Source organism: Colletotrichum acutatum (assembly GCF_030867785.1).
Source record: "Colletotrichum acutatum strain CBS 112980 chromosome Unknown BDZ83scaffold_143, whole genome shotgun sequence".
NCBI lineage: Eukaryota > Fungi > Ascomycota > Sordariomycetes > Glomerellales > Glomerellaceae > Colletotrichum > Colletotrichum acutatum.
In genome coordinates, this window is record NW_026849137.1 from 83,545 (window position 1) to 97,919 (window position 14,375).

Here is a 14,375-nt window from a genome sequence, read left to right on the forward strand (position 1 = left end):
ACTTCCTCGGTGTCTGGGTTCAGCATCCCACGGAACCACCCATGAACAGATATGCAGGTCATGTCCCCAGGCCTTTCCTATTTGTACCAGCGCCGTACTCCGTACTCCATACATCGTACATCCTTGGCTCCGTACCTAGGCTGTAGGCATCCCAGAGAGCCCGGGACCGAGAGACTGCCCATTGCCTGCCATGGTCGGGCCGCCTTGCACCTCATTTCGAAAAGGGCTGAAGAGCGTTTCTGCATGCCATATATCGGACACTGCTGATGTCCGGGGAGGGGGAATACCGCTTGGTTAAGGGCGGCCAGAGTGCCGTCTGGGTGAGGTACGGGTGCGCGCTTCCCATGTCTTCGTATGTCTCACTGTGTCCGCATCCCGGTATCTAAGCATTCGCCCTATCAACCTCGGCCATGTACATGATAGTAGTGGCAGACAAGCAGAGTATCAGTATCCATAGGCCAACTCTGTTGTTCAGGTCGCCTTGGCAAGGGCCCAGCAATGTGGTTGCGCGCCGTCTCCCCGACATCAATGAGGTAAGGGAGAGAAAGATACCAGCTTGCAGGGAAAGAGCCAACCAATTCCCGCCACGGATGAACTCATTTCCTCCTGCCGTCGATCGATGATTCGATCCTATCACAGAGACACAGACCTGTCCCGCCCAGTTCAACTTCGCCGGGGCCTTCCCTAACATTCTTTCGTGAGATATCTCCGTCTGCCACCATCGCACCATCGCCGCCTCTCAGGCAGTTACGCCAACTTCATCATGTTCCTGTCTTGTACGCTCTCTACTGGACGAGTGTCCTCACTGCATACATAATCACTTTCTTTCTCATTCTACCCATCATGAAGCTTGATCTCCCATAAACCTCTTATGTATGACTCGGAGTAGCCAAGGAAATCAGCCGCAAGCGTGTTATCGTCTACTCCTCTCGTCGGCAGTCCTCCTAGATTCACACCGCAACTCAACGGCCGCTGTATCAATTGCATCGGGCAGCCAGGATTCCAAACCACTCGGGGGCCTACTCTTTCAAGCATCAATTTTCATGCAAGCCTCGCCAGCCCGGAAAAAGTATCAAAAGGACCCCCAAGACGGCAGCTGTCTAGGCCAGCCACGGGTGACTTACATCCCTGCATCTCTCATGTCTCACAAATTATCACACGTCATTCCCAGGCATTTTTCAGCCCTCCAGCAGTTCCAACGAGGCAAGCGAGGGAACGTCTGTGCCTTCTCTCGCGTAATACGAGAAGCCTTCCGGACCGATCGTTGCCAAGTTTACCGAATTGGTGGGAAGGGCGCCATTAAAGTTAAGACAAGCAGTGAGTCTCTGCCCGTTTTCCCTCATGCCCTCCGCAAAACACACCTGAACCCGCAAGACACTGAGGCTTTGGACGTATTGCCCGCCACCTACTTCGCTCAGAGACTCATTCATTTCATGTAACACATGTCGCAACCGTTATTCACATGCTGTCTCAATACTTTTTTAGAGGTCGATAATGCTCGCAATGATCAGATCGAGATCACATGCTAGCCACAACGAAACAGAACAGTCAGTCAGTCAGTTCACGATAATAATGCCCGGTTGAGCTTTACGAGATACGTCTCTGGAACCGTCTCTGATCCCTTCTTCAGCCGCGTCCAGCGATATCCAATTCCATTCAGTGAGCCGGCTGCGTACCCAGTGGTAATCTCGGTAATGCATACCTCACCATTCCAAAGGGTCTCGACCGAGAAGCGAGAGACAACAGGTGGAGGGAGAGGTTTGCCTTACGAAACAAACACGCATGCAGAGTGGTCCAGACTCCCTTATATGGAGAAGTTCTGCTCACCAAGTCCATTTGGCACGGCATTCAATGCACCTTCATACCGGATAAAGCGGCTAAAGGACGTCCATCTAGCCTCATGGCATCTTGGTCAACACGGGTTAGCCTTCCGGCTCGACATGCGTCCCCACTCCGGATCTCGGGGCCGGACAGCTTCCGAGTTTTGAAACGATGGCATTCTGTCTTTTTCCCCATATCGACGAGTCATCAGAGCTCCCCAAGAAACGCAGTCGAGCTCTTTCCCGAGAGAAGGAATGCCGTTCTCGGGATGTGGAGTCGTTCCAAGGAGGCGGGATACGCTTAGCCCTGCATTCTCTCTTAGTGTCTATATTGTCACTATCCAGATTGTAGACCTACGGAAAATCCCGTTCATCGAGCTTTGGATCGAAGGGAGCCTTTTCGATTCATGGAATTTACAATTGCTACTCACAAGTAAGAAATGGGCAGCAAAGCCTCACCAGCCGTCTACGCATCCGGAGTCACACCCTGATAAGCTTCATCCATGACATGTTGAAATGCACAAGCGAGACTTGGTTTACTCGCCTACGGCCGGATGCTCGTCTAATTTGCCTTTAAGCGCTGTGGTCTTGATCCAGAATTGCGGGTGAGCATGTGGACAGGTGCACATTTAGTATCCAAAGTAGTCACAAAGGCATCTCATATACAAAAAAGCACACGGGAAGTGTTTTAATCGAGAGCTCTTTCGTCGATTACCTACCCCACATCATCCTCGTCTCGAGGGAAATCAACTTTCCCATCATCATCATCATCAACAACAACATTCTTTGTACGACGATGATCCACCCACCAAAATGCCCTCATAGTTCACGCCCAATGGCGACTAGGAATTTAAAAGAAAGACCGGGCAATGGATACCCCAGTACTTTTAACAAGCGACAGTTGATGCTGATTGGCGGAAGTACCAACCCGAGCCCTGCGATTACATTGCAATGTTGTGGAATAAGAAACAATCATAGTTCGCAACCAGCAACCTACCAGAACCGAACTGACCAGTGAAATCACCGTCGGCGTTTAAGCCGCCTCACAAAGTTTACTAGCGTACCGTAGATTTTACAAAGTACTTAGTGCTCGCCTTGATAAAGGTTCTACTTCTAGTTTAGGGAGAGAGGGGATGGGGAGGAGACGCCCATTTGGGAATGTGCTTTGAAATGCTGTGATTTTGCTTGGGTCTAGCTTTCTTTCCAACAATCAATGAATGACGCTACTACCCGTTCGCGGCTTTGCCATCGTTTGACAGCCAGCCCTTGACAGCCATACTTTCTGGTTTACTGCCGTATATTTTTTCGGATTCTTATTCGCGTTCTTGATTGACTTCAAGTGGCTTGGATCTGGGGGGGCGGTTGACCTTTTCTCGGATAGAAGCCATCCCGATTTCGCGAATAGACTCGAAACCCCTCAAGTTGGAATCCCTGGACAACCCAACCGTCTGTCTGCTGCTCAGAACAAGATTCCAAGTCATACCGGCCAAGCATTTCAGGATGAACACCCTGCCACGTCCTTCTCACTTCTCAACAGCACATAGGGATTCCCACCGACCACTAAGCCGGTCATCGCTCCCCCTTACGGCCGGAAGGCCAATCATTGGTGTGTATTTCCGAGACTCTTTGGTGTTTCCAGAACCTTTTTTCGTCCAAAACGCTGTCTTTCATGAAGCCTTGAAGCATGGGGGTGAGGTAATCGAAGACGAGAAACCTGCGCAAGGTCTGTGGAGAGCTTTGATGCTGTACACATCATCCGGGGAAGGTTCTGCCGGAAGGTTCTGCCGACAGGTAGGACTTTCCAACCTCCCGCACACATTATCTGAAGACGTAGAGTAAGTTTGCCTTGCTCCATGAGATTCGGAATAATCATCTTCCACACTGGTCTACATCTCGGCGGTGCCAAGGTGGAGTGGCTCTATCCCTTGAGGGGTGCAGTACCCAGATGTTTCGAGAAAATTCGCAATGTAGAGCTCCCAACGAATACACGTCTCGCACACCAGCAAAAGGAAAGATGGAACTCGAGCTTCGCTATTGCATCAATGTCCCAAGATGTCTCTTGCTCTATGTCAAGTGGTTTCCGAGGCGGTCTTGTCGAAAACATTTCGTAACCTGGGCCCATCTTGCTATGGCGATAACGAACGACGAAACTAACAGGTTCTGGAAGCGGTGCATTTCCTACCTGACAAGGTCTGCTACTGCTCCAGGTCCCATTCGACTGTGGATATAAAAGCAAGTATCGATGCCGGATCAATGCCTGATCTGCTGGGCACGCTGATCTGGAGAGCACCGAAAGTAAGTTCGAAGTCGTCTTTGGTGTCGGATCAAATAAGATGACGGGATTGCTTCTTCCTGTTGTTGGAGGCTAGGCGACCTTGACCTACTGCAAACTCTATTGACTGAATGAATACTGTCAGCAACAGTAGTAGTAGATAGTACGTACTTGTCCTCGTTTCCTGTGTATTCGGGCCCTTATAAAAGAGAAACATAGATAATAGATCATGGACAGAGCTATTGCCTTGCCCTGTGAGAAGCTTGCATTGGAATCATGGATTCTCGTCGCCTTTGTATATAAACAAGAACATACGCGCATGAATTTCTCTAATATGAAGAGATTGCAAAGATATTTGCATCCGCATACTCAAAAAGGGAGAGCCATCGCTGCCGCCGAGCAACTATCTACCTTCAGATTAAAGATCTATTTACAGTGGTCACCTCAATGGTTTCTCCACGCAGTCGAGAAACCAGTTGATGTCATGTGCCTTATCCTGAACCCAACTGACCAAACAACTTCCTCTCATGGAATCCCTGTTTATTACAAACTGGGGGCAACAGACACCATACCACCGCTCCTTCTCCACGTCAGAGGACTGAGATTAATCACGACCACAAGAAAGGAAGCGAGTATACCTCTATTATAGGAGCTTCAGCTTTCAACCGCTATGGTTGTCTACCTGCTAGCTTTCTTGACTACTAACGTCAAATCCAGAAACCCAGCTAGTGCCATTGCAAAGAGACTGGGCCTCTCTTTCATATTGGGATCACAGCTTGTGAGATCATGATGGAACATTTCACCATGAGAACTGCCTCATCTTTCATTCATACACGGACACGTACAATACAAAGAATCTCTTGCTTCGCTTGCCTTACAAATCTAAAAGACTAATCTCAAGCTCATTCAGGGCGTCCCTCACAAAGCCCGCAAACTCGGCCACGATCCATCCCCTGAAACGCTTATATTCCGCCGCCCTCGCCGCGACGTCTCCAAACGCATCGTTGCCGCCCGTAAGGTCGTTGAAATCCTTGAAGGCATACAGAAATCCATGCCACAAGTCCCTCGGCTCGGCTCCGGTCATCACATTAGCCGCGGCCTTGACTCGCAGGAACAAGCTCTCCGGAGATGACTCATTGTAACCATTCCCCCCCAGTCCGCCGTAATACCCATTTGCCGCCGCCGCCGTCGTCGTCATGTCGACGGTTCCCGTACCGTGCATGATGATGCTGCTCGCCTCGTGATTCACGAAGACCCAGCACACATACGAGAGCACCTCTGCGTGCGAGATGCCGAGATACTCCCTGGCATGACGGGCCCACCCAAGCCCGTCAGCACCTTCTTCTTCTCCTTCTTCCTCTCGTTCGACATTCCCGGCCCTTTCATCTTCTTGCTGCGAAGCGAGTCTGTACCATAACGTCCCGTACACTTCAAGGTGCTCCTTCCATATCAAATCATCCTGGCTATCGGCGCAGCAAAGAACTGGCCGCTTGGTCTTGGCAAAATCGTTGCAGACTTTTTCAAGCATCTGGTAGCACCACTGCACGCACTTCCTCAGTGTATCGAGGGCCGCAGACGTCGTCGCCCCATTCTTGTCTCGCGAGAGGACCCAGCCTTCCAGGCAATCCAGGAGGATTCGTAGCTTGCCTTCTTGCGACTTGTCTAGATGCGCTGAATAGCGTTCATAGATGACGTCTAGCAATTGGAAAGCAAAAAGATCAACAGTGCCATCTTCCTTAAGCAGGAAGCCTTTCCCAGAGCTATCGAGGATTGCAGAAACGGCGTAGGCGAGGTTTCTCGCCATAGGACCTTCCAATTGGTATCTGTCGTTCCTATATCTCTCATCGTTCATGCTTTCCAAGACATGGACATACATCAGGATATGTTGATCACCTGACCGAAGCTTGTGTGGCTCCAGGGCACCCAACGATTCCTGAAATTGTTCTTCCGTCTCGGCTGATCGACATAGAGCAACAAGACGGTTTGCGTGCCCAACGGTGTTGAGTGAGCCGTCCTTATATGCGGTCCAAGCGAACCCATCGCTACCGCCACCGGCAGCGAAGATTGCAGTCGCTGCTCGGATGTTTTGGTTGACTTGATCGTACGCGTAGGAGCCCGCCTCGAAACAGGATGTGGGCCACAAGGCGTTGGTAGCCTCGTTGACGTGACCGCCATCTGGGCCGAATTCTTCATCGTTGTGGTCGGAGTCCTCGTTACCTTGTTCGCCTTGCGGAAACATGGTCAGCAATCCACGTCGTCTCGAGGAGGCAAGCCATCACAACCTTTGTAATCCTTGAGGTTGTACTTTCCGCATCCCCAAAGTCCTAGCCTGTAGACAAGTTGGCGTTTCCTAACTATAGTCAGCACCGAAATCAGGATTTTCAGAGAAAACATACGTAACGTTCAGGCCATATGCATCTTTAATAAACTTAATCAGTTCCTCAAGAGTCTTCGTCTTATATTCTTCACAGATGTTCGACCTCATTTTCTCCCAGGTTTCCGCTGGGATTCGAGCCGCTCGGGGTCTCGTTTCTTTTTCTCCCTTCGCCATACCCATACCGAGTTCGTTGATTGTATAACTCTGTGCTGGCGACGCCCAAAAGGTGTTCCCCAGAATTTCGAAGGCGGGCATATGTTCTGATGCCATTTTGTACAATTTCTTAAGTCTTCAACAACCGAACGAGATCTTCCCGCAAGAAACGAACTGCCTTGGAGTCCTCCTCATAACCCAAGAAAGCCCAACAAGCTCCGCCCCTCGTCGCCTTCTTGAGGCTGAATTTCATAAGAAGGCTCCCAGTCCGCGGACCAAGTACGTAGCCTTGGGATTGAATTGTAATTTCGTAGCACCTTACTCTGTATGCGAAGTCCTTATACAGCATCCAATCACCGCTTGGCCAGGGGTTGAAAAGTGCAAGTTTCCCTGCACCGCCATTGGGTCAGCAACTAAGCTGGCATTGTCATTTTGGGAGTTAAAGTTCCACTTGGGTTTCAACAACACCATGCCATCAAAATACCAAAACCCCGAGGGTCATGCATGCCGCTACATTCAGCCAAGAAAAGTGCAATTCCCATTGACAAAGTCTGGCCACCTGGAGAATGGTATGTTAGACCGGCCTACTCAGCCAAGTTCCAACATTAATACGTTTTTCATATAAAAGTAAGTCGCCAGGCTCGGGAAACCTCAGAGCGGGTCCTCGCCCCAGAAGCCAAATCAGACAACAAACGAGCCTTCTCAACTTGAAGTCTTTTGACTGCGCCTTTCTCTGTGTTACCAACTCAGCCACGGTATCAATAGCACTTGCTGTACGCTGGTCCTCGTCAATCCAAAAGGTGGTCTCCAGAGAGAAGATGCCTCGAAGAGAGATATCTTACTCCGAGCCCTCGGTGCCCGCAGCCGCAAACATGGGTCGAACATCGGCACACGGGCGTCGGAGACCGACCCCACTCCGAGAGCATCGAGGCCAACACTCGGCGGCAACTTCATTTCATGCGGACTCAATGCATCCTCAATCACAACCGATACAGCGGCAAAGAGCTGTCGAAAGCCTCAAAGAGAAGCCGGTCTTGTGTACATACAAGACAAAAAGAGAAGATGGTAGCAGCGACATCCTGCCAGGCCAAAGGGCGGAGATAAGCCTGACTAAATTAGAGAAGGCTGGCGACGAATACTTCAGAATCAGGAACAGAGTCCGAAACCCGATACGCGGTGAGCCGTTTCCATGTGGTTTCTTGCAATAACGGACGATGGCAGAGATGTTGGGTTGATCAGTTATACAACATGACTGGTGTGAAGAAAAAGTCGTTGTCGAATTGTAGGATGCCGTATAGATAGATACCTGGGTAGCATGCTATTCCAATGAAGTCGTTTGCTTTGTCGCCACGTCTCAGGAATTCTTCAAAAAAGGCCGATCCATCGAGGTGAATTGTGCTCACTTGGGAGACCTGTACATGGTGCCTTGCTTCGTGGCAGCCAGTCGGTAATGGCCGTGCTGCAGCTCTCGGACGGGTTGATTCGCGGATGCTATCATTAGGCGTGAGGGGGCAGGACACGAGAAGGGCCAGGTGATGCACGTTGGAGTGTGCCCCGCAATTTAGCCCACAGGCCGGAGGGAAAGGTGCGGTGACGTGGGGAGGTACCGGCCGGGTAGAGATACCTCCCTGCTCACGTCGGTGCAGATGTCGGACGGGGGTGGGCCCTCTGGCGACTGGAGCTCGACGCCTGCGGCGTATGGTTCCGGAACTTTGCATTGAGGCCATTGCCAAGAATAGAGCGAGTGGCATGAGACGTGCAGTCGGCCGATGACTGTTTATTCTCTCGCGAGACAAGAGTAGCCGGGAAATCGCTAGTAGCAAAGAAATTGTACGTCGAAATCAGGTGAGAAAGCGTTTTTGCCGATCAGTTTGCGCATAATAAAGCCTGTCCCGGCATAGCAGGGAGCGGTCTGTGGCCGGCGGGTTTAGTTGGGTTTGGTGGTTTGCAAGGTGGTGTGCTGAGCTACCCGCCCACCATAGCTTCCGCCCCCTCGAACGGCGTACCGTTCCATTGGAGAATTGGATATTGTGCGGGTGGGTGTGCAGTCAGTCGCAACTTTCTAGATGCGATGGAAGGGATGGGCGAACACTGCATATGTATGAGGTCGGATTGAGAGTTATTTGGAGAGAAGGAGGAAACGGCGCTCTAGGTGCGCAGGGAAATTCTTCCATCTGCTCCATCCGTCAGCAGCAAATCAGGCCAGGAAGGGAAGCTATGAGGTGATGATGATGATGAAGGTCCATGGATGGAAAAGCAGGGGGCTCGTCTCTTGATGGGCCCCAACGACTTGGGTCCGTGTAAAAGAGTCGGCATGGGGCACCTTGTGGCTCGTAAAGCCTGTCTGTGGGAATGACAGATGGGGCGTATATTGTAGAATGCCAACTTGTATTAAGAAATGAGATGTTGATCTGTGGTTTAGTCAAAGTGGGAGACTGTGGGTGGTAAGCCTCAGCGCGGTCTACCTAGTAGTGAGCTTGGTACCTTATCATGAGGCCCAGTCGAGCAAGTGTAATGTGTCTCGGCCTCGGTGACGGTTGACGGGCTCCAGCTCCGACCTCGACTAGTGTACCAACCATACGTGGAGGTGTTGGGAGATGGGTTGCGCAACAGGTTGCAAGGAGGCAAATGCGGAAGGAAATGTCTGACGGATCATGGAGAAGTTGTGAAGCGGGAAAGAGTGGCTCCTTGGCATTTGGGATCGTTGTGGGGCAACCGGGTAGGAAGTCCCAGGAGGTTAGGAGCTCTTGCCTCTACTGCGTAAGAACTGAAGTCGACGAGCTTCAGCGAGAAGTCGCGGCAAGTCGTCATACCTGTGCAAGGATGACCCAATCACGGATCGCCCCACCCCGCCCACACTGCCAGCCATTGGATCGGACTGAAGTCTAGAGGTGCAGCTGCAAGGTGCCAAGGTACCTCCACACTGCGGCGAGTGCGTGTGTGCGGGTGCTCCAGCTTCACCTCATCTCTTCCATTACTCCAAACGCCTCCTTTTTTGCCTGTTCTCCCTTCCCATGAACTACTGTCCAAGACAAGCGACAAATCCCTCCAGTTTCAAGCTGATGCTAGGAAGGGAGTCTTGGCTTCCTGACACAATGTGTAACTTGTAGTGTTCACCATCTTGGATTGAATCAACCGACCGTTCCCGCTAGCCTCAAGAGTGGCACATTTTTCACAACAGCTTACTGCTGTGCCACCCCATCAAGGTAGGTACAAGAGCAGAAGATGGTGGATGGTCTCAAACCTTCACCAAGCTCGGAGTACTAACCAAATGAGCCTTCTCTCAACCATGGTCATGCTCGCCCAGGGCGGCATCGTCGGCTCTGACGACAGCGTCGCTACAAACGTCGTCTCCAACCCTGGACCCAAGGTGTGGCTGATGCGGTCCGGATACAGCAGGGAAGAGCATCGGCCAGACAGGGTTGACAGGTCCAGATCAGCCCGTCTGACTATCCATGCATTGGCTGGCATGGCTGCCGCTCGCAGGCTCCCTGTGTCATGTTGTTGAACCGCAAAACCGCAGGGGCGATCCCGATCCAAAGCGCTCCAGCCTGAGGCCATTTATTGTTCTTACCCAATGCTTCTTGAGCTCGTCTACTAAGTGCGATACCCCAAGGTAGTGGGACAGCACGGCTACCTGGTACATCATCATCATGTCTCCAAAAAGGATCACTGACCGAAGAGGTCACCCATTGACTTGCGTGCTGCACGAGACAGCCAATCGGTAGTAGCATCTTCTAGGCGCCAGCCCGTAGCCTACTTGATCAAGCGAGGCGTCCAAACAAGTCCAAACAAGCACGCCCAAGCCATCCCATCTCATTTGTCCAATGGTCCATGTATCCCGCCCCAGCCTGGAATCTGTACGGAGTAGTTACCTAAGGTACCTTAGGTATTGAGGTCCCGCAGTCCAGTCCGGAACAGTACCTCCTTCCCATCCTCCTGCCTCTTGCCTCCATGGCGGCATAGCCAACACTGGAGGACGAAGACCGCTACAGCAAGGAAGGAACCTCTCTTCAGGTCTGCATCCGCCTTAGTCGTTACACGCTAATGTGCTTGTGGCGAGCTGCTTTCCCCGCAGATTTAACGTCCCGTCCACGTACCAACCCCATGCTTCCTGCTTCCTGCTTCCCTCGCTTATAAGCCACCGCCGCCCTCCTCAGCTCGTGCGTTTTTGCTACTTCCAAGCTTCTGCTGCCATCAACAACTTTTTGTGCAACACCAGAAGTCTTGCCAATACCGCAGATTGCGTCCGCCGCCACTGAGGATCCAACCCTGCAAAATCATCATCCTTCAAGATGCCTACCGCAACAGAGCGCGTCCACGCCCGTAAGCTACTATCCGTCCTCGGTGTATGCAACTGTTCGTTTGTGACTGACATCTCCTCTAGTGAACCCCTTCTCCAAGAAGGAGTCTCATACTGCCGCCTCCATCACCACCTACAAGGTCTTGACTATCCTGAGTTGGCTCTTGGCTTTCGTTGTCACCCTCTACTACACGTTCAATGAGCCACACGATGGCTTCACGATTCGGAGAAGAATTTGGGACCAGAACTACCTCTACCGCACTGCCTTCACTCTGAACTCCACAATCATCGACATCTACTGGTAAATTGCTGAACCGTCCTTTCAGGGGTATGACACTTCTAACATCGTCCAGGGTCGTTCTTTTCATCTTTCAAATTGGCTATGTCGGACACCTCTTCTCGAGCAACAGCGACTATGTCAACGCCGCCGCCAGCGTCGGATCGCACTTCATCTTCAACAACCTCCTGCACTTTGCTTTCGTCATGTTGTTCGTGCGCTCCCACTTCGGCTGGGCTGAGTTCATCCTGATTGTCAACTTCGCCAACCTGTCGTCGCTCTACTTCCGCCACAACACATACCCTCGCTTCATCCACTGGCCTGTCGTTTCCGCTCCTCTGGCCTGGACGTTCGTGGCTATCTACTGGAACGGCGCCATCATGGTTCCCCACCCCCACAACCTGGTTGCCCGCATCTTTGGCAACATCTTCGTCTGGTCCATTCTGGTTTACGGAGGTTTCTTCATCGTTACCTACAAGGTAAGAGTGAAATGATGTCTCATGTGTTGCGAACTTCACTGACTGACGATGTGTCAGGATTACACCATGGGCTTTTCTCTTAGCGTCCTGTCTGCCGCCCTTGGTGTTGCGCAGTTCGGTCGCCAAGTCATTGCCTTCCAGTGGATCTTCGCTTTCACCATCATGGCTGTGCTGTTCGTCTCGACTCTCGTCATTGCCTACCCGGCTGCGACAGGCAAAGACTACCCCTGGAGAAGCCGCACTGCCGACTCGGAGCGCGCTCCCCTTCTTGCTGATGACCAGTAAATTTCATTATGTTCGCATTGAAGGCTCGATACTAAAGTTTGCGCAATGGCGTATGCTCGCGACAGAAGCACTCCTCACTGCACGAGAGGAGAAGGTCGAGCTGAAGTGTGACTAGAAGCCGCCCCATGACAGAGTTAGGGGGGTCAAAAAGTTGTTTGCGTTCCGAGATTGCTGCGACAACTGCTTTTATTTTCGGTATGGAATGTATATGGCATTTTTATGGCCATGCATGCGAAGGAGAGCACAATAATTCCCCATGTCGTTATTCGGTTTAGGAAGGAGAGGACGGCGAGGAATGACGTAGCTACGGTCTTATCGTTATCGTTATCGCTCTTGAGCTTTATTTATCGGCGTGGACCAAGCTACCTTAAGGTAGTAGCGAGGTACCTGGCTCAGAGCTGAAGGTGGAACGGATCAAGGTACCTCGGACCCCCTGGCAGTGAATCTATCAACTGCCATTATTGCACCTTTGAGTTTATGGATGCCAATTGAAGATCTCCACCCTTTTTTGATACCCAAACTTGTTCCTCATGCTGCCGCCCAAGAGGTTTCCTTTTCCTCTGCAACTAGGGACTGACTTGTGTCAAATCTCCCGCATCTACCGGATTCTGGCCAGCGACAAGGAATCCAGATTTCTCCGTCGCATCCTCACCAAGGATGAGCGCCTCGCGATCCCTGCCGACCTGAAGTCGGCTGATGCGTCAGCGACGCCGTCCGAGTATTCCAAAGACGACGACTTCCAGACATTGAAGAAGCGCAATCCGCTGTTATGGAAGAATGCTAGCTTCCTAGCTGGAAGGTAAGCTTTACATCTAAAATCATTTCTCCCACCTCGGTCAATTGAGAGGGTGCAGAAGCTCACTGTTTGCAGATTCGCAGCCAAGGAAGCGACATTCAAAGCCCACCCCACGAGAAACCTAACATGGCACGACATCACCATTGTCCGGAAGCGATTCGAGCAGCTGAAGAATATCGGAGAGCTGAATGAGGCCAAGGAGCCGAAAAAACTCGAGGCCAAGGAGACGGAACCCCCATCCGCCAACGGAAGCGGCCCGCCCGTCGCCATCGTGCGCAGCATACACGAAGGGACACCCGGGCAGGAGGTGTTGTTATCCATCAGCCACGACGGCGACTACGCCACGGCCGTGTGTTTGGCGTTTGAGGCCCAGAGCGACGGGTAGCCGAGCCGTAAACAGCCCAAGGACGGCAAGGAGGGCAAGAAGCGCCGCGTTTCCCGCGGCACTGAGGCTAAGATGGAGAATAAGAGCGCGAGGCGGCAGAGGCGGCTATGGAGGCGAAGATGAACTACAGGGAGTTCGAGGAGTATAAGGCGTGGCGGGCGTGGACGGTCAAGGCTGAGAAGCAAGGGAAGATGAATCGTAAGAAGGAGGAGGAGGAGGAGGAGGAGGAGCATGAGGTTGTGAGAAAGGCCGAGGAAAAGGCTGCTGAGAAGGATGATGGCGTTAAGCAGACTGAGGGCGTCACGGTTCGAGGGGGCAATGAGGTGAACCCCTGGGCAGAGAGATGCGAAAAGTGTATTTGTAGAAGGGCATGTCATGGGATTATACGTAGTTGTAAGCAGTTTTGTATCATAGGCTCTCAATTATGGCATTGGAAATGTCAAGACTCAAGGGAGGCGCTTGCCACTTTTGCTCTCGTTTCGCTCGATCGACGAGTCCACTTTGTTCTCCCGGTCATCTACTTCAGTTCTCTTTCTTCGTTTTAGACGCATCCACATAGATACACATGCAATCAAGGTAATGACGTCCTCCTCAGGATTATGGGATGTGGTTGTTATTCCAGAGATGATATACGAATATGTGCCGGCTTGTCCATGTGCCTACCCGCGCAATTCCTCTCACACACACACCATGTTAAACAGTCCCCCAACCACCTTAGCTACTCGCTACCGTTGCCTGTCTATGTTCTACCTTTTAATTTCTTTCTCCCTCGTCCGCACAGAGAGCTTTAGAAACGGATTTTATTTTTCTTTTCTATAACCACACATGACCTTCCACGCCTTTTACAACGACAGCAAAAAAAAAAAAAAGGCAAGCATTCCCACTAGCAACAAACGTGGATTCCAAAGAAGCTCCACCGAAACCAACCCAACACAGCGGACCCCACACCCAACCCGCGCGCAGCGGACTCAAAGGAGGGGACAAACACTCCACTGAACACACGCAAGCCACGCCACTAAGCGACACGAAACATAGGTCCCGATTTCCGCCCCTCGCTTCAACAGAATAAGATCCTGGCAGGCCGGCTGGCCTAATGGCTAAGGCGTCGGATTCCTATGAGGAATACAAACTCATCCGAAGATTCTGGGTTCGAGTCCCAGGTTGGTCGTCGGTAGTCTGAACACAGATTACGAGTAATCAAACCTTTTGCATTTTCCTTGTTCTTTTT

At 51.5% G+C, this 14,375-nt stretch overlaps 3 protein-coding genes and 1 non-coding gene across 4 annotated transcripts; 3 read left to right on the forward strand and 1 right to left on the reverse strand.

Annotated features, from left to right (window-relative positions):
- Positions 1-4,853: 4,853 nt before the first annotated feature.
- BDZ83DRAFT_93330 (uncharacterized protein) lies at positions 4,854-6,915 on the reverse strand. Its single transcript, XM_060516015.1, has 3 exons — positions 6,489-6,915; positions 6,375-6,442; positions 4,854-6,318 (listed from the first exon to the last, which is right to left on the reverse strand). Exons 1-3 carry the CDS (start codon positions 6,737-6,739, stop codon positions 4,967-4,969), a joined length of 1,671 nt encoding a protein of 556 aa, XP_060359553.1. The 5' UTR covers positions 6,740-6,915; the 3' UTR covers positions 4,854-4,966.
- A 4,002-nt stretch (positions 6,916-10,917) lies between these two features.
- BDZ83DRAFT_756942 (ATP synthase F0) lies at positions 10,918-11,966 on the forward strand (the record flags this gene model as incomplete). Its single annotated transcript, XM_060514824.1, has 4 exons — positions 10,918-10,948; positions 11,010-11,226; positions 11,279-11,681; positions 11,739-11,966. 4 exons carry the CDS (start codon positions 10,918-10,920, stop codon positions 11,964-11,966), a joined length of 879 nt encoding a protein of 292 aa, XP_060359554.1.
- A 513-nt stretch (positions 11,967-12,479) lies between these two features.
- Positions 12,480-13,346, forward strand: BDZ83DRAFT_638143 (uncharacterized protein). The gene is made up of 2 exons (XM_060509350.1): positions 12,480-12,765; positions 12,838-13,346. Exons 1-2 carry the CDS (start codon positions 12,497-12,499, stop codon positions 13,145-13,147), a joined length of 579 nt encoding a protein of 192 aa, XP_060359555.1. The 5' UTR covers positions 12,480-12,496; the 3' UTR covers positions 13,148-13,346.
- Positions 13,347-14,226: 880 nt separating this feature from the next.
- On the forward strand, positions 14,227-14,315 carry BDZ83DRAFT_t280. The gene has a single exon. It is a non-coding gene; the product is annotated as a tRNA-Arg (tRNA).
- Positions 14,316-14,375: the final 60 nt, after the last annotated feature.

Excerpts from the sequence above, each read along its gene's own strand:
- BDZ83DRAFT_93330 (XM_060516015.1), bottom strand. The coding sequence starts at position 6,739 with ATGGCATCAGAACATATGCCCGCCTTCGAAATTCTGGGGAACACCTTT. Across the intron at positions 6,443-6,488 it reads GCATATGGCCTGAACGTTAC|GAAACGCCAACTTGTCTACA; the intron begins GTATGTTTTCTC and ends GACTATAGTTAG. Across the intron at positions 6,319-6,374 it reads CAACCTCAAGGATTACAAAG|GCGAACAAGGTAACGAGGAC; the intron begins GTTGTGATGGCT and ends TGTTTCCGCAAG.
- BDZ83DRAFT_638143 (XM_060509350.1), top strand. The coding sequence starts at position 12,497 with ATGCTGCCGCCCAAGAGGTTTCCTTTTCCTCTGCAACTAGGGACTGAC. Across the intron at positions 12,766-12,837 it reads GCTAGCTTCCTAGCTGGAAG|ATTCGCAGCCAAGGAAGCGA; the intron begins GTAAGCTTTACA and ends CACTGTTTGCAG.